Source organism: Sphaeramia orbicularis, chromosome 8, assembly GCF_902148855.1.
Source record: "Sphaeramia orbicularis chromosome 8, fSphaOr1.1, whole genome shotgun sequence".
NCBI lineage: Eukaryota > Metazoa > Chordata > Actinopteri > Kurtiformes > Apogonidae > Sphaeramia > Sphaeramia orbicularis.
In genome coordinates, this window is record NC_043964.1 from 34,548,194 (window position 1) to 34,574,102 (window position 25,909).

Below are 25,909 nucleotides of genomic sequence, written 5' to 3' on the forward strand. Positions count from 1 at the left end.
AAAACTGGCCTTGGAGACTTGAGGCAAATATAGTGCCTGTTCCGCTGTCGATGCGTCCGATCCATTCCAGTCCTCTCCCCTCTTTCTGTCGAATCCAGTGCAGCCACGCTAGAGAAAGTCCTTGGACTCTACAGGACAATGTGACTGATTGTCCAGGTCTGCTGACCACCGGCTCTGAGGAGGTCAGAGTCTGGGCCTGAGCAGCTGAAAGAGACACAGAGTTTAGATGAAGGGAAGTCAACATCCATCCTTCTTCTTCCTCAGCTCGACTTCACTCACCTGAAATAAGAGCCAGGATGAAGACGCTCTGTACAAATGTCATAGTGGGGACTTTACTGAGTCTGCAACAGCAAAAGTCAACATGAAGTATACATATAGAGCTGGTAGAATAGGAGGGGAGTGTGCACCAGTGAGTGAATTTGCATTTTACCAGAGGTTTTGAATATGCAGTAGTAGAAGGACCAAGAAATGAGAACATCAGTCATTGAAGCAAAGTGTTTGACTCTGAATAAGAAGTAAAACAGGCTGAAAGAACGGTGGAAAAGAGGTTTATTGTTTCTCATTGCACATCTTTCCCACCAGGGCTTGTGAGTGTACTTTTGACTTGTGGCGTTAGCATGTGTGTAATTGAAAATAAGCAGCACTATCAGGTAGTAGTAACTTGTACTTTATTATTAGAGCTAAAACTGAGCATTAAAAGACCCAGTGCTACTTTTATGTGGCAAATTATTTTTTCTCTCTATTTAACCTTTCTTAAGTGATTTAAAACCAATTATTATATTTTTATCCTCTGTATTTTGCATTTTATAAGTATGTATCAGGTATTTTCCTATATTTAATTTGCTGATCATGTAGTTGTTCATTAAAACTCAGATTAAAGTTGAGGGTTCACTACAGAGCCTCTGAACATTCAAATAGGTCATATCTGATGACCATGAAAAGATGATAAACTGCATTTTCCACCAATATTTACATGTATTGACAGGATTAGTGGATCAACAGGTATTAAACAGTTTAGATCAAGAGGTGGTTTGGTCACTAGTGGATGTTTGGGTCTTTATGGGTTCAATCCAGACTAAAAATATTATAACAAAAACAGAGAACATTGAAGAAAAAGTGACTTTTTCAGCAAAGATATAAATAACTGAGTATAAAAACAAGCATTTCCATCCATTGTCATTGATCCAACTTCATGGGTTTTATTGGTGAATCAATGTTGTAGAAAATGATGGTGTTTCCACGGTAACTATAGAGGCTCTGAGCGTTCAAATGGGTCATATCTGATGACCATGAAAAGATGATAAACTGCATTTTCCACCAATATTTACATGTATTGACAGGATTAGTGGATCAACAGGTATAATACATTTCAGATCGGTAGATGCTTTTGGTTGCCAGTGGCTCTTTGGGTCTTTAAGGGTTAAGTGTGATCAGCCAGTTTGGGCATGTTTGTGAGAAAGTGGCAGTAACAGTGTGTGATGTGTGGATCAAAGTAAGTTCTCATTCACTCACTGTGAGTTGTATTGCACGTCCTGTAAGTACAATATACAGTAGTGAAAAGGGGTTTTGGATACCCTATGCATTTGTGATATATTGCACAAACAGTCACTCTTATGTCGAAGTCCATTTTGTTTCATTCTTCAAACCCACATGCTCCCTTCTGCACATGCTCTGTTCCATCGAGGTGAGATCTGGATGTTTCAGCAACGTAATGAAACACAGATAGGTCATGACATGTTGAAACTGTTAAGAATTTAGTTTTGTAAATGTTTTCATGTTAACAAATAATAATAATTAAAAAAAAAAAAAAAAAAAACAACAACAAAAATTGCTTTTGCTTGTGCCTGTCTGATGCAGCCACACATTTTGAAATGCAAAAAAGATTTTTCCACAAATATTTCATGATAATATTTGAGCTTGTGTAAAATTGTAAGGGTGTTTTAAAACTATATTTACACAATGAGGAGCACTACAGGCTCTGTTTAATACAATATAACTTGTACATTAACCTCAAACACAACCTCATGCAAAATAATATTTAACATTTAATCATTTATTTTCACTAATCACTCACTCTAGTGGAAATTCATGATTATGGAACTGATTATAATGTCTGTGGATGCAGGAGACAGCAACTTGATATTGACAACCCACTAGTGTTTATATAAAGTAACTACTACACTATCGTTTTTGAGGATTTTGTACAGCTGCTTCACTAACTCCAGACACTGTGGATCACGAGCACAATAATAAACAGCAGAATCTTCAGTTTTCAGACTATTCATCTGCAGATACAGCTGGTTCCTGCCGTTGTCTCTGGAGATGGTGAAACGGCCTTGGACTGACTGGGAATAGTATTTGCTACTATCACCAGTATCAACAGTAGTGATCCACTCCAGTCCTATTCCAGGAGCCTGTCTGACCCAGTGCATCCAGTGGCTACTGAATGTGAATCCAGATGTTGTACAGGTCAGTCTGTGGGATTCTCCAGGACTTTTTTGCGGATCCAGATTCTGTCAGAGTCTGACCATCAACACCTGTAAGACATAAACACAACGCCTCAGTGTCTACAAACTAGTGCATTTTTATTGAAAATGTTATCACAACAGTGTTGAATATCTTCACCTGTCCAGAAGACAGTTAAAAACAACAGTCCTGTCCTATAGTCCATCATGTTAAACTGTGGGTCTGCTGTTCTCTATCGTCCTCTCTGCAGTCACATAAGTAGAAGCGAAGGACATCAGAGTTTTACATTGACTCCTCCCCACAGAAGGAACCGACAGGCATCGTGTTTAGTCCTCCATGTCTGAATTTGGGACATTTGCAAAACATTTGGCTTGGACACATAATGTTGTGGGTAATGTGTGTGGTAATGACCATCTCATGAATATTTACTGTACAAGTAGTTACCAAAACTGCTAAAACTGTGCATGAACTTATTGTTAAAAGAGTTACAACAGTCAATTGAGTTTAAAGTCTTTTTAAAAGTAAGAGTAAGAGCTTAACATTTTAGAAATACTTTCTCTGCAGTTCATGTATACAGTGAATTATGTCTTTTTTCGAGGAGTGAAATTACAATTTTGATCTCACAATGATGATTGCATAATGGTAAAAGACTAGGCCCTATGAAAAAATAAAACAACTGGAAAAATGAATAATTTGGCAGTAAACAGTAATTAAATCAAGATTGAGAGTTGTTAAAAAAAAGTACATTGACTGTTGACGTTTTCAATGTGATTATTACTTGAGATAAGAAATCACTGATTTGTCTCAAACTGTTCAGTGAAGGTCAAACCTCAGGAAATGTTATTACCTGTGCAGACATTTGTAAATAAACACATCTAAAAATACGATAATTATTGCATAAGTGTTAGCAGTTAAAAAAGCAAAAAAGAAAAAAAATGATGTTAAAATAGAAAAAAAAAAAATCAACTCATATATTAAAAAAAACATTGTTCTTTTCTACTTTATATGTACTCTTTATTTGTTTCAGGGGTCATGTGTATTAAAGTCTGGATGGTTTGGATATTTGTGCAGATCTGTTAGTGTTGGTGTCACTGTGCACTGACCTGTTTAAGCCAAATGTGCTCTTTAAAGCCTTTATAATCTGAATCAGTTCATATAGACTAACTATGGCCATGATGAAGAGTGGAATCTGTGTGTTTAAATTTGATACATTTACTCAAAATTCGTTTTCTTCCAAATCAAAAGCTAAAGTGATCCAAAAATCATTGTATCACAAGATTGTAACTCTTTTGATGCATATTTTTAGTTTATACATAAAAATTCTAGCTGAATCAAAGATGTTTGCATACAATGCTAAAGACCTCCACAGATAATGATTTTCAAAGAGAGAATCAGTTGAAGATTAAAGAGAGGAATGTTTCATGATGAGTTCATTATATTACATACAGGGTATAGATTTTGTACAGCTGCTTCACTAACTCCAGTCACTGTGGCTCTCGAGCACAATAATAAACAGCAGAATCTTCAGTTTTCAGACTGTTCATCTGCAGATACAGCTGCTCTTTGCTGTTGTCTCTAGAGGTGGTGAAACGACCTTGGACTGACTGGGAATAGTAAATGTAGCTGCTATCATAACGGATAATAGCGATCCACTCCAGTCCTTTTCCAGGAGGCTGTCTGATCCAACCCATCCAGTAGCTGCTAAAGCTTAGTCCAGTTGCTGTACAGGTCAGTCTGTGAGACTCTCCTGGTCTCATCACAACTGGGTCAGACTGTGTTATGCTCCAGCCTTGAACACCTGTTAACACCAACACAGCAAACACCAAGAATGTTCTCATTCTGTCAGCCATGTTTACAGTGTGTTTAAGGCTGAAATCCATGATTCTGCTTTAAATAGAATCTGTACTGGACTCTGGGGACAATTTGTTTACAGTAGCTCCTCCTACATCAGATTCATAGTAAACCTACTAAATAATAATGAGATTATTTTAATATTAAATAAAAAAGACTTTCACCTCCAATACAGTAAATAGAAGTTGTAAGAATATTATTTACCCTCAAAGACATAGAACTATTTTTTTTTGTGACTTCCTATATTTAACTATTCCTTTATCACTGTTTATTATAATATTTCTCTCAGCAATTTTCCTTTATTTCATTTACTGATTGTGTCGATGTTTATAAAGGTGCAGATTAAATTCAATGGTTAAATTGAAAATTAAAATATATTATTAACTTAACCTAAAAATAACCTTCTACAGCTACTGTTATTTATCAAACTCCATGGGTTTTACTGGTGAATCAATGCTGCAGCAGATGAAAGTGTTTCCACATTCACTAAAGAGTCTGTGAACGTCCAAATGGGTCATATCTGATGTTCATGAAAAGCTGAGAAACTGCATTTCACACCAATTATTTACATATAGTGACAGGATAATTGGTTCAATGGTTATTAAACATTTTAGATCAATAGATGCTTTTGGTCACTACATATGACATGAATTGTATTTAAATTTTAAATGACTCAAATGCATTCAGTTCATTATATCATGTGATTTAAAAGTAGGTAAAAGAAATTAATGGATGAGATTCATCAGTGATGAATTATATAAGATTATTGTGTATGTGTGTTAATTATCTGATTATATTTTGTTATTACATCAAAGACTTTTCTGCAGATGTACAGATTTAAAACACTTAGACAGTAATTGAAGATGCTTTAATGCCATAAATATGGAAACAATCATGAAGCTTGAAGGAAAAAAAAACATTCTCACAACTGAAACGTGAGACTGGAATTGAAAATGTTTTAATCCTCATCAACATGCACCACAGTTAGTGCATATAGTCATTTACTAAAAATCTCAAAAAGAGAAAAAAAACACTTAAGTGACAGCACTGTTTGAAAGAGATGGTTTGTTTGTTTGAACCATGAAAAAATCTTTATTAATATCAGTTTTTATTCATTATTGTCTGTTCATCATTTCATACAATAAACCAACATTTGGGATATATTTTAGACTGAAGACAATCCTCAAAGTCATGTTTTGGTCAAATGTTTCTCCTGTTATTTTTTTCTTTGTGTGAAGTCACCTGTTCAGTTATAAACACTTCTGGACATAATATTTAGTGGAAACTGAACAAATGTGTTGTTAAATTCATTCATGTACTTTTGAGATAATATTGTTTGACTCAAACCCTTAATGTGTGTGTGTGTACAGGTTTTTATTCAGCTGCTCCACTGTCTTCAGTCACTGTGATCACGAGCACAGAAGTAAACAGCAGAATCGTCTGTTGTCAGACTGGTGATTTCCAGGTACTGAGTGCTGCTGGGAACATTTTCAGCCATGGTGAAACGTCTTTGGAAAGAGCTGCCATAGAGAGGAGAATTACTGCCTGTGCTCATTCTCCCAATCCATTCCAGAGCTTGTCCCGGCCTCTGTCGTATCCAGTGGATGTTGTAGCTCGTCATGCTATAACCAGAAATGACACATGACATCTGCACTGTGTCTCCAGGTCTTTTCACCTCAGAGGATGACTGGTCCAGTTTGATCTCACACCAAACTCCTGTAAACAAAGAAAAAAGGAATCAAATACACTGTATCACAGGTTAGATATTTAACACAGAGTCATTTAAATGTGTTCAAGTAGATGATTGAAGTCTCATGACGGTGGAGTGAGTGAACAGACTCAAAAACAGAATTATAAATTATATTATCTTCCTCTCCGTGTCAAACCAAATTCCTGAACAACCATGCTGATTGGTTGGTTAGCAGGTCAGTGCACGGACATCCTCTGCAAATGACATTTACGAAGACAGATGATCTTAAGGAATGAGCCTAATGGACTCGGTTTTGACACTAAGCTGACTTTGTCCTCTCAACATCTGGGTTTTATCATGTTGCTTATCCCAAGGTGAAGATGAACCCAGAAACGAACAAAGGACTGAATGACAAAATCCCTATATGTGCCATGTTAATAATGTATTACATTATGGGTTAATGTTGATTAACTCAGCACGTTAACTCTTTTATGCATGTAATACTTAAGCCATTTGCCTGACCTGTGGTTTCACATATGTGTGTCCTGATCATGTTCATGGTGAATTATGTGAAAGTAAGAGTATCACTGCTTATAGCATGTCTGAATAATCATGCTATTATTTTACTGATGCTTAAGTGAGGTTACAGGTGATGTATAAAGCTTAAGTGATCTTATTTAAGGATCTTATTTAAGGATGCAAAGTTTTCTTACAAGGCTGCCCACAGTCCTCTCCCCCTCTGTCTTCCCAAGAGGGAAGAGAAACGTGATACTGAGATATGCAAACAACTCGTTTAAATATTCACGAGGAGGCGTTTTCCCGCCGAAAACAGACAAAGAAGGCAACGCCCCAAGGCATCGATGACTCATCAATATGCACAAGGAAGGCATGTTAAGCTGGTTTTTGGACAGAACTATAAAAGTGAATGAAACCAACTTTTCTCCAGAGTCTTTTCCATCTCCAGGGCTCTCACCTACGCAAAGAACTTTTCAGCAGAGTCCTGTCCATCTTCTGGGCCCTCACCTACGCAAAGAGTCTTTTCCATCTCCAGAGTCTCTCCCATCTCCCAGGCTCTCACAGAGCAGAGCAGAGCTTTTTCCACCCTCGCTGCTCTCAACTTCAGCAAAGAGCTGTTCCACCTTCTAAGCTCTCCAAGAGCTGTTCCGTCCGCTGTTCTCCACTTCTCCTGGCGAGCTTTCCAGAACCAGCCGCCAGAGCCAGCTGTGAACCTCCTCCAGCCAACAGAACTTCAGAACTCCAGACCTTCAGGCCTCCAGCGCAAGCACGCCGCTTCACAGCCTGTTCCTGCTTCGAACTACGTCAGAAGACTTCATCCATCCGCTGTCAAGGCCTCTCCAGCCTGCAAACTTCAGAAGGCCTCTAACTTGTAAGAAAACTTGCTCCTGATTTATCTGAGTTGGTGTTATTCCAATTTAAGTAGGTTTACCTCAACGTAACCTCACTAACATTAGAATATCTTGAATATAGCTATCTGCCAACTTAATCTACATATTCTCCTGTCCATAATCTCCTGCTCCTTTTGTTGTATTTGTCTCTTGTCTTTATGTTATTTGTGTGTCTTAGTTTAGTTAATAAATTATTTATATGCGTATAAATCAATCAATCAATCAACCTTTATTTATAAAGCGCTTTTCATGCACAGATGCAACACAAAGTGCTTTACAGAATTAAAAACAATTACACAATAGAAACAGAAAAACAATTACAAAGAAAACCTCTCCCTCCCACCCTCCATACTAGACACGCACACACACACACATACACACACGCCCACACACTTACACACGCACACACACGCACACAACAGGGAGACATGGCATGGCACTGTGGATCAAGGAAACGCCACCTTTGGGGCCGTCCACACTGGGAGGAGCCGCAGGCCGTGCCATTGGGGGGACCAGCACCCAGGCCCCCCGACTCCGACAGACAGGTGGACCCCCACATCGAAGGGAGGACCCCCAGCCAGCCGAGCCAAAGGGACCCAAGGACAGTACCCCCACTAGCAGACCAGACACAGCTCCCAGTGTGGAGGACCCCCCTGAGGAAACACTGGCGTTAAAAGCTAAAGACTAAAAGCATAACATAGGACTAAGAGAATAAATAAAATAAAATAAATACAGTACCAAGAGTAAAATACGTAAGATTATAAATAAAATAGAATAGATAAAGTATCAGTAATAAATAAAACAAAATAAGAACAAGAAGAGTTTAAAAAATTAGTTAAAAGCCTGATTAAAAAGATGTGTCTTTAAATCCATTGCTTCAGTTGTGCTTTATGTACTGTTATTCACACATGGGTTCACTGTCCCGTCAAAAAGTTCCACCACCTATGCAAGATTTCCAAATTATTGTTTTGGGTTGATTTAATTTTAAGCTTAGTTATAAATCTATGATTAAATTAATCAATAAATCAACACTCAATTAATAAATAATTTGGTATCCTATTCTTGCTACATGATCCTTTTACCATGTATGTGAAGTATAAACACAAATACAGTCCATGTGAGTGTATTTTCCATTATGAATGATGATCAGTTCTATTTAGATGAAAAACTCTCCCAGTTGTTCTTAGACAAATGCTGTGAGAGTTGATTGTGTTGCATTTATAAGCAATAAAACTTTGCATAGACCTCCCCCTACTGGTATAAAAGGGAACAATTTGGCTTGTTCTCCTAAGTAATCGATTCCTTCAGGAGTCCTGAGACATTTTGCTTGATTCATTTTGTAATGAGAAAAAAAACAAAAAAGAAAAAAACAAAACAAAAACAAAGGTTTGGGAACTGATATCACATAAAAAAAAAAAATACAAAAAAGGAAAGATAATTAATTATTTAAGAATTTTTTTAGGCCTGAGCTAAAATGTATCTGATAACTTAGAAAGAAAAAAAAAAATCAAAAAAAAAAAAAACGTTCTTTTCTACTTTATATGTGCTCTTTATTTGTTTCAGGGGTCATGTGTATTAAAGTCTGGATGTTTCGGATATTTGTGCAGATCTGTTGGTGTTGGTGTCACTGTGCACTGACCTGTTTAAGCTAAACTTGTTCTTTAAAGCATCATTTACTTTAAGTCTTTATAAACTGAATCAGTTTATATAGACTAACTATGGTCATGATTAAGAGTGGAATCATGTTCATCATGTTCAACATGTCAATCATGTTTTTTTTTAAAAAATTTGCTCTTTTTTTTTTTTTTTTTTTTTTCCCATATCAAGCGCGAAAGTGACCCAAAAATCATTGAATCATGAGAATGTCACTTTTTAGATTTAGGTTTTTAGTTTATACAAGAAAATTCTAACTGAATTGAAGATGTTTGTGTATGATAATAAAGAACTCCACAGATAATGATATTGAAAGGGAGAATCAATTGAAGATAAAAGAGATGCATGTTTCTGTAATAAAGGGATAAGTTCATCATATTACATACAGGGTATAGATTTTGTACAGCTGCTTCACTAACTCCAGTCACTGTGGGTGTCGTGCACAATAATAAACAGCAGAATCTTCAGTTTTCAGACTGTTCATCTGCAGATACAGCTGGTTTCTGCCATTGTCTCTGGAGATGGTGAAACGACCTTGGACTGACTGGGAATAGTAAATGTAGCTACTGTCATAACGGATATAAGCGATCCACTCCAGTCCTTTTCCAGGAGCCTGTCTGATCCAGTGCATGCTGTAGCTGCTGAATGTGAATCCAGATGTTGTACAGGTCAGTCTGTGGGATTCTCCAGGTCTTTTCACTGCAGGTTCAGATTCAGTCAGAGTCTGACCATCAACACCTGTAAATAAAACCAAGAAAATACAATAAGCTTCCAGTATTTGAAGGACACCCTTTAGTTTATTATAAGCAGATATGTTCACCTGCCCAGTAGATGGTTAACAGTACCAGTCCTGTCCTGTAGTCCATCATGTTAAACTATGGGTCCACTTCTGTCTGTTTTCTTCTCTGTCGTCAGATAAGTAGATGTGGAAGGTGTGAGTTTTGCATTGACTCCTCCTCACAGGCCTGAGAGTTTGAAAGTTCACTTCAGTGTTTAGTGACATCAGCAAAAACATTCTAGGAAAAATTTCTTTACATGCACTTTTAAAGTTTCCACATATGCTTTAGTTTCAGCATCTATTAAAATCATGGCAACAATAATACAAGAAACAATTGTGTCATGTGACTGAATATGTATTAAATGGATTCATGATTAAATGAATCTGTTCAACAGGGGTGTGATGGATGACAAGGAACATTGTGGTTAATTTTTGGTCTTTTAATGACAGAAAAAAAAACCAAATAAACAGTTAATATATGAAAAATAAGCAATAAAATCATGTGTGGAAACATCACTTGTCTTTTACCCATCAGTGAACAAGACGATCACAAACTCCAGAATATTGTCCCATTGAGGGCAAAGATATGGTAGAGACACACCTTGTGAAAAATTCAACAACCTGACAAACAGAAATATAAGCAAACAAAAATACATACTTAGATACAGACAGACCAATAGACAGACAGATGGACACAAACAGGGAAAAGGTTCTAATCAGTTGTTTGTGTGTCCTCTAGAGTTTAACACCAGGAACTGAAACTGTTTTACTGTAGAAATGACATGAAAAACCCCAAAGGTTTAGGACTGGAACCTTGTCTGTCACTTGTTTCTAGCATTAAACAAAACTCAGAACAGGATTATTCAAAGACTTTCTTTCTTTCTTTCTTTCTTTCTTTCTTTCTTTCTTTCTTTCTTTCTTTCTTTCTTTCTTTCTTTCTTTCTTTCTTTCTTTCTTTCTTTCTTTCTTTCTTTCTTTCCTCCACCAAGGAGGTTATGTTTTTGTTGGCGTTGGTTTGTCTGTTTGTCTGTCTGTGTGCAAGATAACTCAAAAAGTTATGGACGGATTTGGATAAAAATTTCAGGAAATATTGACACTGGCACAAGGAACAAATGATTACATTTTGGTGGGGGGGGCATGGGGCCCACTGATATGCCTTGGCAGAGGTCTGCGCTCTCCAAGTGCTTCTAGTTTAATTATTTATCAGATTCTTGATAGTTTGAAATAAACTGAACATAAAGCTTTTTTTCATTCTACAAACACGTATACATTTACACATTTACAATTTTTGATTTCCCTTTAATTAGGATTTCATTTCATTCATGTTCTTTACTGTTGACTCTTGGCCTCTGAAAATTTTATTCAGCTATTGTCTCTTCTGTAACTCAGTCCTGCTTCAAGTTTAACTGTTATGTATTAATTTCACAAATACTTCAGGACTGTATCTGGTGCAATTTCTCTCCTTATCGACATTTAGATTTTGTTCATATTCTACACAGTTTATGTACAATTATAAACATATGTTGTCGACAACAATGGTTCGCTAAGATGAAATATCATTTAAGGAATCTCTGCTTTACTGACATGTTGGATTTTCTACAGCTGTTTCACTAACTCCAGTCACTGTGGGTGTCGTGCACAATAATAAACAGCAGAATCTTCAGTTTTCAGACTGTTCATCTGCAGATACAGCTGGTTTCTGCCGTTGTCTCTGGAGATGGTGAAACGGCCTTGGACTGACTGGGAATAGCGAGTGGTAGTAGTACCCATAGCAGCGATCCACTCCAGTCCTTTTCCAGGAGCCTGTCTGATCCAGGCCATCCAGTAGCTGCTGAATGTGAATCCAGATGTTGTACAGGTCAGTCTGTGGGATTCTCCAGGTCTTTTCACTGCAGGTTCAGATTCAGTCAGTCTGACCATCAACACCTGTAAATAAAACCAAGAAAATACGATAAGCTGCCAGTATTTGAAGGACACCCTTTAGTTTATTATAAGCAGATATGTTCACCTGCCCAGTAGATGGTTAACAGTACCAGTCCTGTCCTGTAGTCCATCATGTTAAACTATGGGTCCACTACTGTCTGTTTTCTTCTCTGTTGTCAGATAAGTAGATGTGGAAGGTGTGAGTTTTGCATTGACTCCTCCTCACAGGCCTGAGAGTTTGAAAGTTCACTTCAGTGTTTAGTGACATCAGCAAAAGCATTCCAAGAACAATTTCTTTAAATGCACTTTTAAAGTTTCCACATATGCTTTAATTTCAGCATCAAATATAAAAACCATGTCAACAATAATACAAGAAACAATTGTGTCATGTGACTGAATATGTATTAAATGGATTCATTATTAAATGAATCTGTTCAGCAGGGGTGTGATGGATGACAAGAAACATTGAGGTAAGTTTTTGGTCTGTTAATGGCAGAAAAAATACAACAAATAACATCAATATAGGATAAACAGTTAATATATGAAAGATAAGCAATAAAATTATGTGTGGAAACATCACTTGTCTTTTACCCATCAGTGAACAAGACGATCACAAACTACAGAACATTGTCCCATTGAGGGCAAAGATATAGTAGAGACACACCTTGTGAAAAATTCAACAACCTGATAAACAGAAATATAAGCAGACAAACAAACATACATAGATACAGACAGACAGACCAATAGACAGACAGATGGACACAAACAGGGAAAAGGTTCTAATCAGTTGTTTGTGTGTCCTCTAGAGTTTAACACCAGGAACTGAAAGTGTTTTACTGTAGAAATGACATGAAAAACCCCAAAGGTTTAGGACTGAAACCTTGTCTGTCACTTGTCTCTAACACTAAACAAAACTCAGGACAGGATTATTCAAAGACTCTTCATTAATTAATTCATTCATTCATCTATCAGATTCTTGATAGTTTGAAATAAACTGAACATAGAGTGCTTTTTTTCATTTTACAAACACATATACTTTTACCATTTTTGCTTTTCCCTCTTTTTAGGATTTCATCTCATTCATGTTCTCTACTGTTGACTCTTGGCCTCTGAAAATTTTATTCAGCGATTGTCTCTTCCATAACTCAGTTCTGCTCCAAGTTTAACTGCAATGTATTAATTTCATAAATAATTCAGGACTGTTTCTGGTGCAATTTCTCTCCTTATCAACATTTGGATTTTGTACATATTCTACACAGTTTATGTACAATTATAAACATATGTTGTCGACTGCAATGGTTCGCTAATATGAAACTTCCTTTAAGGAATCTCTGCTTTACTGACATGTAGGATTTTGTACAGCTGCTTCACTAACTCCAGTCACTGTGGGTGTCAAGCACAATAATAAACAGCAGAATCTTCAGTTTTCAGACTGTTCATCTGCAGATACAGCTGGTTTCTGCTGTTGTCTCTGGAGATGGTGAAACGACCTTGGACTGACTGGGAATAGTAAGTATTTTTGCCAGTAGGCTGACTGATTAAAGCGATCCACTCCAGTCCTTTTCCAGGAGCCTGTCTGATCCAGTCCATGGCGTAGTCTCTGAATGTGAATCCAGATGTTGTACAGGTCAGTCTGTGGGATTCTCCAGGTCTTTTTACTGCAGGTTCAGATTCAGTCAGAGTCTGACCATCAACACCTGTTCAAGGAGAAAAAGTGCATTAGACCTGCATCACAGTTTGACTCCAGATGGATTTGTTATTAATTGTTTGGTATCTTCACCTGCCCAGCAGATAATGAAAAGCAGCAGTCCTGTCTTATAGTCCATCATGTTGAACTGCTCTGTTCTCTGTTGTCCTCTCTGCACTCACATAAGTAGAGGTGGAGGACATCTAAGATTTGCATCGACTCCTGCTTTGGTTTCCACATGAAGGGGGATAAAAACCTCCACAGACAGGAGTTAGTTTGTTTTTATTATTATCACAATTATTATTTAATCAATTTCTTCAAGAGTCCTGAAATATTTTACAAACTTCACTATATAATGAAATGAAAAAGCAAAAGAAAAACCAAAAAAAAAAAACAAAAAAAAAAACTGAGATTTGGGAATTGATGTTAAATAAAAAACGAGAGAGAAAGAAAGAATGAAAATATTTCAAAACTGCTTTAGGCCTGAGTCAATATGTAACAGGTATCTTAAAAAAAACATTGTTCTTTTCTACTTTATATGTACTCTTTATTTGTTTCAGGGGTCATGTGTATTAAAGTCTGGATGGTTTGGATATTTGTGCAGATCTGTTGGTGTTGGTGTCACTGTGCACTGACCTGTTTAGGCTAAATGTGTTCTTTAAAGTAATCTGAATCAGTTTATATAGACTAACTATGGTCACGATGAAGAGTGGAATCTGTGTGTTTACATTTTATACATTTGCTCAAAATATTTTTTTTCGATATCAAAAGCTAAAGTGATCCAAAAATCTTTAAATCATGAAACTGTAACTCTTCGTGTGTTTTTTTTGTTGAGTTACACTTCCGGCTTTTACCTGATAGTGTGGAGCCGCGGACTTGAGAATGTGGTAAAAATGCAAATATAATTGATGATTTATATTGTTTATTTGTTTGAGACTTGTTTGAACCATTTTGTATGCCTTTTGTTTGCTTTGTTTTGTTTGTGCATCTCCGTGTTAGTCCGGTTTACTATTGTAATGTGTAGACGGAGCTAAACGTTGGCTAGCAGAGACGGCTTCATTCTGGACATTGGATAGCGCCCTCGGAGAGCGGAGCGAGGTGCAGTGCTGTGTTAGTGTGTTAATTATTGTGAATGTTTAGTGTGAATTGTTTGTTAAATTGTATACTGTGTTGTTTTGTGTTTTTTGTATAGTTTTCATGGTGTTACAAACTGTGATTAAAGCACCTGTATGAAACGCTCTGGATCTGAGACTTTAATCCGAGGGACCGCTACACTTCACAGATAATAATATTGAAAGGGAGAATCAATGGAAGATAAAAGAGATGTATGTTTCTATAACAAAGGGATAAGTTCATTATATTACATACAGGGTATAGATTTTGTACAGCTGCTTCACTAACTCCAGTCACTGTGGGTGTCGTGCACAATAATAAACAGCAGAATCTTCAGTTTTCAGACTGTTCATCTGCAGATACAGCTGGTTTCTGCCGTTCTCTGGAGATGGTGAAACGGCCTTGGACTGACTGGGAATAGTAAATACAGCCACTGTCATGACGGATAGCAATGATCCACTCCAGTCCTTTTCCAGGAGCCTGTCTGATCCAGGCCATCCAGTAGCTGCTGAATGTGAATCCAGATGTTGTACAGGTCAGTCTGTGGGATTCTCCAGGTCTTTTCACTGCAGGTCCAGATTCAGTCAGAGTCTGACCATCAACACCTGTGAAGACAAACAAGAAAACAGTCAATGTCTATAAGCTGCTTGATTCTGAGCTACAACATTCTCTTCAGACTGGTGAATATCTTGACCTGCCCAGCAGATAGTTAAGAGCAGCAGTCCTGTCCTACAGTCCATCATGTTCAACTGTTCTCTGGTATGAGTCCTGCAGTCAGATAAGTAGAGGTAGAGGGCTTTGGAGTTTTGCATTGACTCCTGCTTTTTGCAGGAAATAACTTAAGTGAACTTGTACCGTTATTAAGATCCATTCATTAATCTTCTCAATTTTGGAAAAAGCAGAAATATGGTGCATTAAATGTAAACATTTTTAAATAATTATATTTTATTTTATTTCATTTCATTTTTTGTACTTTTGAAGTAAATATCATTTCGTAATAATTGTTACTGGTATTTGCTTTTCCATTTTGAGCTACAAAAAAAACAGTACCATGTTGTTCAAACTGATGGGAAATGTTTCTGTATTAATTCCTCTGAGATATAAAGAAAACACATTCAATATTACATGTCACTTTTTTAAAGAAAAAACAATATTGATGGTCATTTTACTCTTGATGACATCTTCACATTACTAATATTCCCATATTTTGTCTTTATCACATTTCCCAAACTTGAAGCTGAGGTGAAAGCATCATGCACTCACATTATATGATTTATACAGTTCACTTTGTTCATAGTTTCTCTGGTATTGCAGTGGCTGCTGGGTATTTGTGCAGGTCTGTTGGTGTTTGTGTCACTGTGGGGCGACGTACACAGTAATAAACAGCTGTGTCTTCAGGTTGCAGATTCTGTCCACTTATAGTCACTCTTCCAGCAGACATGTCTCTGCTGAAGCTGAACTTGTTTTGAAATGCATTGTTTTTATAAACGCTGCCACTACTTCCTCCCCACTGATCAAAAATCCAGTCCATCAGTTTTCCTTCACGCTGTCTGATCCAACCTGTTGCATAGCTGTCAGTCAGAGAATAACCAGAGACCTGACAGCTGATGGTCAAAGTGTGTCCAGGCTGCAGGACCACTGAGTCTGGCTGGATCAGGTCTATACTGTACACACCTGTGGAAACACAAACCAACATTATCTCCATCATTCATCTGACTCATACATGTTTACCATGTGTTTAGTAAAGTCAATCCACTGAAAGTTTCTCACAGGATCCAGATGCCAACAGCAGTATCAGAGCTACAGAGAACATGACTGATGATGAAGATGAACTGAAGGGATCTCCTCTGACTGACACAAACACACGTCACTTCCTTATAACTAAAGTACAGTTACACATTTACATAGATGACACATTCTATATTTGCGTATTACTGAACACATACTTAAATGGAAGACACACACACCATTTACTGATGGTCACTTGTATTAAATCTTAAAGCAGTTTGAATTTTATTTAAAAATATATGCCTTATCCTCATTCTTACTATTGTTCATTGATGTACTATGTGTGAAGATATCACTGCTGAAAATGTTGTATCATGATATCATAGGTGCATATATAGTGCAACGGACAAACTTTGTACAAAAAAAAAAAATTTTTTTTTTTTTTTTTAATTATCTATTTATTTATTTTCATATCACATTTCAGAGCCACAAGACTAAACTATTTAGTAGTGCTAAATAAATATTCAGAACACTGTAAGTTATGGTACATTGGTAAACTGATCATCACATCACTGCTGTGGTCTGTCAGGGTTTTTATGCAGCTCCTCCACTGTTCTGAGACACTGTGCCTGCGTGCACAGAAGTAAACAGCAGAATCTGCAGTTGTGAGACTTGTGATTTCCAGGTACTGTGTGCTGCTGGGAACATTTTCAGTCATGGTGAAACGACTCTGAAAGGAGCTGGCATAGGTAGCAGAGTTTGACCCTGCATTCATCTCTCCGATCCACTCCAGAGCTTGTCCTGGCCTCTGGCGTATCCAGGGAATGTAGTAGCTTGTCATGTCAAATCCAGACATGGTACAGGACATTCTGACTGTGTCTCCAGGTCTTTTCACTTGAGGGGACGACTGATCCATTCTGATCTCACTCTGAACTCCTGAAAGCAAAAAAACAAACAAAAAAAAAATTGTTCATAACCCATCAATCTTGCACACAATAAAAAGATAAAAAGTTCTACTGTACCATTAATGCTGATTATAATCATTAAACCCCAGATAACTGCAGCTTCCATTGTGGCAGAAAGTGCAGGTTAATACTTTCTGCTCACAATAAAATTCCTGGTTGTTGTGACTCAAATGAATTCACAGCTGCTGGAACAGTGTTTATAAAGCAGCAAAAGTTTGCATAGACCTCCCCCTACAGGTTCATATGGGAAACATGCATCAAGTGTATTCATGGTGGTGTGCACACTTCACAAGTCAGTGGCATTTCTATACAGACCTATCAATAAACAAATAATGGCCTATATCCCGTTTTCCATCAGACCATTTTCTGAACCATTTAATCCTCATGACAGTCATGGCCTGGACATGTCTGCAGTGCTGAAATATTAAGACCTAAGACATTTTTACTGTGTCAGAATATCCAGTATTTATACAGTATTGATCACGTTTCCCTTCAAACTAATTTTGCTTCAACAACAAATGTAAAAAGTAAAATAAATCAAAATGAATACTGTATAAATACACATAAACACTCATGATCATTAGTGGTCTCAGTGTGTATGTAAAGAGCTTCAAAGTCAAATTACTATGAAATAATGTAGAACACTTATACATAAAACACAGATTGATAAAAACTGCACTCCTGTCCTATAGTCCATCAGATGAAACTGTGTCCACTGTTCTCTGTCGTCTGCAGTCAAATATGTAGAGATGGATGAGATCAGTTTTGGATTGACTCCTCCTCACAAGGAACCACTCAAGTGGACCACATCATTAAGCTTTTTTTAAAAAAAAACTGTCAGTATTTTCATATAGAGCTTATGAAGACTGGTTTCATTATACTGACATATTTTTAACGGAAAGAAATACATATCAGAGGCTATTTATGTAACACAATCTGCTTCTCATGCAGACAAAATATCCATGTGGATGAGTTTGTACATTTGTTTAATGCTTTCCTTGTAAAGTGTTTTCAAAGCCTTAACATGCTTCAGTGCCTCTCATACATGAGTGTTTGGTTTTTGTGTAGTGTTAAGGGTTCTTGTGTCACTTGTGACAGACAATAAAGTCTATCTATCTATCTATCTATCTATCTATCTATCTATCTATCTATCTATCTATCTATCTATCTATCTATCTATCTATCTATCTATCTATCTATCTATCTATCTATCTATCTATCTATCTATCTATCTATCTATCTATATGTCCTTGCACTTTGAGATTTTTTTAAAAATTAGAATATGTTAGCAAGCAATGTCATAATCGTAATTTTGTACAGACCTATATTTAGATATCATTGTCTCAAATTTTTCAAACATCTTCTCTTTTTTATTTAGTTCATTCACTACGTTCCAGAAAATTGCCAAAAAAAGATTCATTTTGTTATTTATTTATTTATTTGTTTATTTATTTATATTTTAATTTTTATTTTTTTCACATTTTCATATCACATGTCAGAACCACAAGACTAAACTCTTTAGTAGTGCTAAATAAATATTCAGAACACTGTGAGTTATGGCACATCGGTAAACTGGTCATCACAACACTGCTGTGGTCTGTCAGGGTTCTTATGCAGCTCCTCCACTGTTCTGAGACACCGTGGTCATGAGCACAGAAGTAAACAGCAGAATCTCCAGTTGTGAGACTTGTGATTTCCAGGTACTGTGTGCTGCTGGGAACATTTTCAGTCATGGTGAAACGACTTTGGAAAGAGCTGCCGTAGCGAGGAGAATTTTTTCCTGTGTCCATCCTCCCGATCCACTCCAGAGCTTGTCCTGGCCTCTGCCGTATCCAGTGAATGTAGTAGTCTGTCATGGTAAATCCAGACATGGTACAGGACATTCTGACTGTGTCTCCAGGTCTTTTCACTTGAGGGGACGACTGATCCATTCTGATCTCACTGTGAACTCCTGAAAGCAAAAAAAACAAAACAAAACAAAACAAAACAAAACATTGTTCATAACCCATCAAACTTGTACACAATAAAAAGAACAAAAAGTTCTACTGTACCATTAATGCTGATTATAATCATTAAACCCCAGATAACTGTAGCCTCCATTGTGGCAGAAAGTGCAGGTTAATATTTTCTGCTCACAATAAAATTCCTGGTTGTTGTGACTCAAATGAATTCACAGCTGCTGGAACAGTGTTTATAAAGCAGCAAAAGTTTGCATAGACCTCCCCCTACAGGTTCATATGGGAAACATGGATCAAGTGTATTCATAGTGGTGTGCACAGTTCACAAGTCAGTGGCATTTCTATACAGACCTATCAATAAACTAGAAGCACTCGGAGAGCGCAGACCTCCGCCAAGGCTGATCAGTGCCCCCCCCCCCGTGGGCCCCCCCACCCCCAATCACCACCAAAATTTAATCATTTCTTCCTTATCCCATTTCCAACAAACCCTGAAAATGTCATCAAAATCTGTCCATAACTTTTTGAGTTATGTTGCACACTAACGGACAGACAAACAGACAGACAGACAAACAAACCCTGGCAAAAACATAACCTCCTTGGCAGAGGTAATAAATTAATGGCCTATATCCCTTTTTCCATCCAACCATTTTCTGCACCATTTAATCCTCATGACAGTCATGGCCTGGACATGTCTGCAGGGCTGAAATATAAAGACCTAAGACATTTTTACTGTGTCAGAATATCCAGTATTTATACAGTACTGATCATGTTTCCCTTCAAACTAATTTTGCTTCAACAACAAATGTAAAAAAGTAAAATAAATCAAAATCAATATGTATAAATACACATAAACACTCATGATCATTAGTGGTCTCAGTGTGTGTGTAAAGAGCTTCAAAGTCAAATTACTATGAAATAATGTAGAACACTTATACATAAAACACAGATTGATAAAAGCTGCACTCCTGTCCTATAGTCCATCAGATGAAACTGTGTCCACTGTTCTCTGTCGTCTGCAGTCAAATATGTAGAGATGGATGAGATCAGTTTTGGATTGACTCCTCCTCACAAGGAACAACTCAAATGGACCACATCATTAAGCATTTTGTTTTTAATCTGTCACTATTTTCATTTATAGAGTTGATAAAGACTGGTTTCCTTATACTGATTATAATATTATACTACTGTTATTATAGATTATTATTATACTGACTGACTGCTTCATTGTCATTCGATCAGTGGCACATGATAGAACAAAATATAGTTACCCAAGTTCGGTTTGTAGCATGGAGGATAAAGGGATAAAATCTAAAATAAAATATATAAAAGGCAAATAGGGTAGAATAAAAAGTACCTTAAAATGCGCAAACAAAATAAAAAATAAAAATAAAAATAATAATAAAATAACATCAAAACTATAGGTTATAGTGATGATGCATGTAGCAGCAACAATGAAACAATGAAATAAAGTGGCATTGTGACATATATATATATATTTATATGTCCTCATATATGTCAAAAAGAGGGCATCTTAGATGTGTCCATCAATGAAGTGAATCAGTAATTGAACTGAAATTGAGTAATATTGCTGAAAGTGACCACATTAAATCACAGAGTACAAAATATTCATGTGGATGTTTTTGTGCATTTGTTGAATGTTTTTCATGTAAAGTGTTTTCAAAGCCTTTACATGCTTCAGTGCCTCTCATACACAGATCAGTGTTTAGTTTTTGTGTAGCCTTATTAAGTCACTGTGTAGCTTTGGCACAGTAATAAACAGCGGTGTCCTCTTGTTTGAGACTTTTCACCAGTAAAGACACAGTATTTTGGGAAGTGTCTTTGGTGATAGAAAACTGGCCTTGGAGACTTGAGGCAAATACAGTGCCCGTTCCATCGTCGATGTGTCCGATCCATTCCAGTTCTCTCCCCTCTTTCTGTCGAATCCAGTGCAGCCACTCTACTGTAGAGAAAGTCCTTGGACTCTACAGGACAATGTGACTGATTGTCCAGGTCTGCTGACCACCGGCTCTGAGGAGGTCAGAGTCTGGGCCTGAGCAGCTGAAAGAGACACAGAGTTTAGATGAAGGGAAGTCAACATCCATCCTTCTTCTTCCTCAGCTCGACTTCACTCACCTGAAAGAAGAGCCAGGATGAAGACGCTCTGTACAAATGTCATAGTGGGGACTTTACTGAGTCTGCAACAGCAAAACTCAACATGAAGTATACATATAGAGCTGGTAGAATAGGAGGGGAGTGTGCACCAGTGAGTGAATTTGCATTTTACCAGAGGTTTTGAATATGCAGTACTAGAAGGAACAAGATATGAGAGCATCAGTCATTGAAGCAAAGTGTTTGACTCTGAATGAGAAGTAAAACAGGCTGAAAGAATGGTGGAAAAGAGGTTTATTGTTTCTCATTGCACGTCTTTCCCACCAGGGCTTGTGAGTGTACTTTTGAGACAGTGACGTTAGCATGTGTGTAATTGAAAATAAGCAGCACTATCAGGTAGTAGTAACTTGTACTTTATTATTAGAGTTAAAACTGAGCATTAAAAGACCCAGTGCTACTTTTATGTGGCAAATTATTTTTTCTCTCTATTTAACCTTTCTTAAGTGATTTAAAACCAATAATTATATTTTTATCCTCTGTATTTTGCATTTTTTAAGTGTACATCAGGTATTTTCCTATATTTAATTTGCTGATCATGTAGTTCATTAAAACTCAGATTAAAGTTGAGGGTTCACTACAGAGCCTCTGAACATCCAAACAGGTCATATCTGATGACCATGAAAAGATGAAAAACTGCATTTTCCACCAATATTTACATGTATTGACAGGATTAGTGGATCAACAGACATTAAACAGTTTAGATCAGGAGATGCTTTTGGTCACTAGTGGATGTTTGGGTCTTTATGTGTTAAGTCCAGACTAAAAATATTATAACAAAAACAGAGAACATTGAAGAAAAAGTGACTTTTTCAGCAAATATATAAATAACTGAGTATAAAACCAAGCATTTCCATCCACTGTCATTGATCCAACTTCATGGGTTTTACAGGTGAATTAATGTTGTAGAAAATGATGGTGTTTCCATGGTAACTACGGAGGCTCTGAGCGTTCAAATGGGTCATATCTGATGACCATGAAAAGATGATAAACTACATTTTCCACCAATATTTACATGTATTGATAGGATTAGTGGATCACCAGGTATTAAACATTTCAGATCAGTAGATGCTTTTGGTTGCCAGTGGCTCTTTGGGTCTTTAAGGGTTAAGTGTGATCAGCCAGTTGGGGCATGTTTGTGAGAAAGTGGCAGTAACAGTGTGTGATGTGTGGATCAAAGTAAGTTCTCATTCACTCACTGTGAGTTGTATTGCACGTCCTGTAAGTACAATATACAGTAGTGAAAAGGGGTTTTGGATAACCTACGCATTTATGATATATTGCATTAACAGTCACTCTTATGTCATTGAATTCCATTTTGTTTCATTCTTCAAACCCACATGCTCCCTTCTGCACATGCTCTGTTCCATCGAGGTGAGATCTGGATGTTTCAGCAACGTAATGAAACACAGATAGGTCATGACATGTTGAAACTGTTAAGAATTTAGTTTTGTAAATGTTTTCATGTTAACAATAAATAATAATAATAATAATAATAATAATAATAATAATAATAATAATAATAATAATAATAATAATAATAATAATTAATAAACAACATTTACTTTTGTTTGTGCATGTCTGATGCAGCCACACATTTTAAAATGCAAAAAAGATTTTTCCACAAATATTTCATGATAATATTTGAGCTTGTGTAAAATTGTAAGGATGTTTTAAAACTATATTTACACAATGAGGAGCACTACAGGCTCTGTTTAATACAATATAACTTGTACATTAACCTCAAACACAACCTCATGCAAAATAATATTTTAACATTTGATTGTTTATTTTCACTAATCACTCACTCTAGTTAAAAATCATGATTATGGAACTGATTGTAATGTCTGTGGATGCAGGAGACAGCAACTTGATATTGACAACCCACTAGTGTTTATATAAAGTAACTACTACACTAGCATTTTTGAGGATTTTGTACAGCTGCTTCACTAACTCCAGACGCTGTGGATCACGAGCACAATAATAAACAGCAGAATCTTCAGTTTTCAGACTGTTCATCTGCAGATACAGCTGGTTCCTGCCGTTGTCTCTGGAGATGGTGAAACGACCTTGGACTGACTGGGAATAGTATTTGCTACTACCACCATAGTCAACAGCAGCGATCCACTCCAGTCCTTTTCCAGGAGCCTGTCTGACCCAGTGCATCCAGTGGTTGCTCATTGTGAATCCAGATGTTGTACAGGTCAGTCTGTGGGATTCTCCAGGACTTTTTACTGCAGATCCAGATTCTGTCAGAGTCTGACCATCAACACCTGTAAGACATAAACACAGCATCTCAGTGTCTACAAACTAGTACATTTTTATTGAAAATGTTATCACAACAGTGTTGAATATCTTCACCTGTCCAGAAGACAGTTAAAAACAACAGTCCTGTCCTATAGTCCATCATGTTAAACTGTGGGTCTGCTGTTCTCTATCGTCCTCTCTGCAGTCACATAAGTAGAGGTGAAGGACATCAGAGTTTTACATTGACTCCTCCCCACAGAAGGAACCGATAGGCATCGTGTTTAGTCCTCCGTGTCTGAATTTGGGACATTTGCAAAACATTTGGCTTGGACACATAATGTTGTGGGTAATGTGTGTGGTAATGATCATCTCATGAATATTTACTGTACAAGTAGTTACCAAAACTGCTAAAACTGTGCATGAACTTATTGTTAAAAGAGTTACAACAACAGTCAATTGAGTTTAAAGTCTTTTTAAAAGTAAGAGTAAGAGCTGAAAATTTTAGAAATACTTTCTATGCAGTTCATGCCTACAGTGAATTATGTCTTTTTTAGAGGAGTGAAATTACAATTTAGATCTAACAATGATGATTGCATAATGGTAAAAGACTAGGCCCTATGAACAAAAAAAAACAACTGGAAAAACTAATAATTTGGCAGCAAACAGTAATTAAATCAAGACTGAGAGTTGTTAAAAAAAAAGTACATTGACTGTTGATGTTTCAAATGTGATTATTACTTGAGACAAGAAATCACTGATTTGTCTCAAACTGTTCAGTAAAGGTGCAGACATTTGTAAATATACACATCTAAAAATATGATAATTATTGTATAAGTGTTAGCAGTTAACAAAACAAAAAAAACAAAGACAAAAAATACAGATGTTTGGGAACTGATGTTAAATTACAAAAAAAAAAAAAGATCAACTGATATCTTAAAAAAAAACATTGTTCTTTTCTACTTTATACGTACTCTTTATTATTTTCAGGGGTCGTGTGTATTAAAGTCTGGATGGTTTGGATATTTGTGCAGATCTGCTGGTGTTGGTGTCACTGTGCACTGACTTGTTAAAGCTAAATGTGTTCTTTAAAGCATCATTTGCTTTAAGCCTTTATAAACTGAATCAGTTTCTATAGACTAACTATGGCCACGATGAAGAGTGGAATCTGTGTGTTTAAATTTGATACATTTACTCAAAATTCATTTTCTTCCAAATCAAAAGCTCAAGTGACCAAAAAAATCATTGTATCATGAGATTGTAACTCTTTTGATGCATGTTTTTAGTTTATATATAAAAATTCTAGCTGAATCAAAGATGTTTGTGTATGATGCTAAAGAGCTCCACAGATAATGATTTTCAAAGAGAGAATCAGTTGAAGATTAAAGAGAGGAATGTTTCATGATGAGTTCATTATATTACATACAGGGTATAGATTTTGTACAGCTGCTTCACTAACTCCAGTCACTGTGGCTCTCGAGCACAATAATAAACAGCAGAATCTTCAGTTTTCAGACTGTTCATCTGCAGATACAGCTGCTCTTTGCTGTTGTCTCTGGAGATGGTGAAACGACCTTGGACTGACTGGGAATAGTACATTTCGCTACTGTCATAATGTATAGCAGCGATCCACTCCAGTCCTTTTCCAGGAGCCTGTCTGATCCAACCCATATAGTAGCTGCTGAAGGACAGTCCAGTTGCTGTACAGGTCAGTCTGTGAGACTCTCCTGGTCTGGTCACAACTGGGTCAGACTGTGTTATGCTCCAGCCTTGAACACCTGTTAACACCAACACAGCAAACACCAAGAATGTTCTCATTCTGTCAGCCATGTTTACAGTGTGTTTAAGGCTGAAATCCATGATTGTGCTTTAAATAGAATCTGTACTGGACTCTGGGGACAATTTGTTTACAGTAGCTCCTCCTACATCAGATTCATAGTGAACCTACTGAATAATAATCAGGTTATTTTAATATTAAATAAAAAACACTTTCACCTCCAACACAGTAAATAGAAGTTGTGAGAATATTATTTACCCTCAAAGACATGAAACTATTTTTGTTGTGACTTCCTATATTTAACTATTCCTTTATCACTGTTTATTATAATATTTCTCTCAGCAATTTTCCTTTATTTCATTTACTGGTTGTGTAGATGTTCATAAAGGTGCAGATTAAATTCAATGGTTAAACTGAAAATTAAAATATATTATTAACTTATCCTAAAAACAACTTTCTACAACTACTGTTATGTGTCAAACTCCATGGGTTTTACTGGTGAAT

The 25,909-nt window shown here is 36.6% G+C and overlaps 1 protein-coding gene and 2 gene segments (V, D, J or C); all 3 read right to left on the reverse strand.

Annotated features, from left to right (window-relative positions):
- Nucleotides 1-25,909, reverse strand: part of LOC115424836 (uncharacterized) — a 353,136-nt gene that overhangs the window by 108,983 nt on the left and 218,244 nt on the right. The window lies entirely within an intron of this gene.
- The window catches only part of LOC115423875 (Ig heavy chain V region 914-like), a 243,074-nt gene that overhangs the window by 91,234 nt on the left and 125,931 nt on the right, over nt 1-25,909 (reverse strand).
- On the reverse strand, nt 13,160-13,596 carry LOC115423876 (Ig heavy chain V region 914-like). The segment is given in 2 exon segments: nt 13,160-13,464; nt 13,548-13,596. Coding segments are annotated over 2 exon segments (354 nt in total).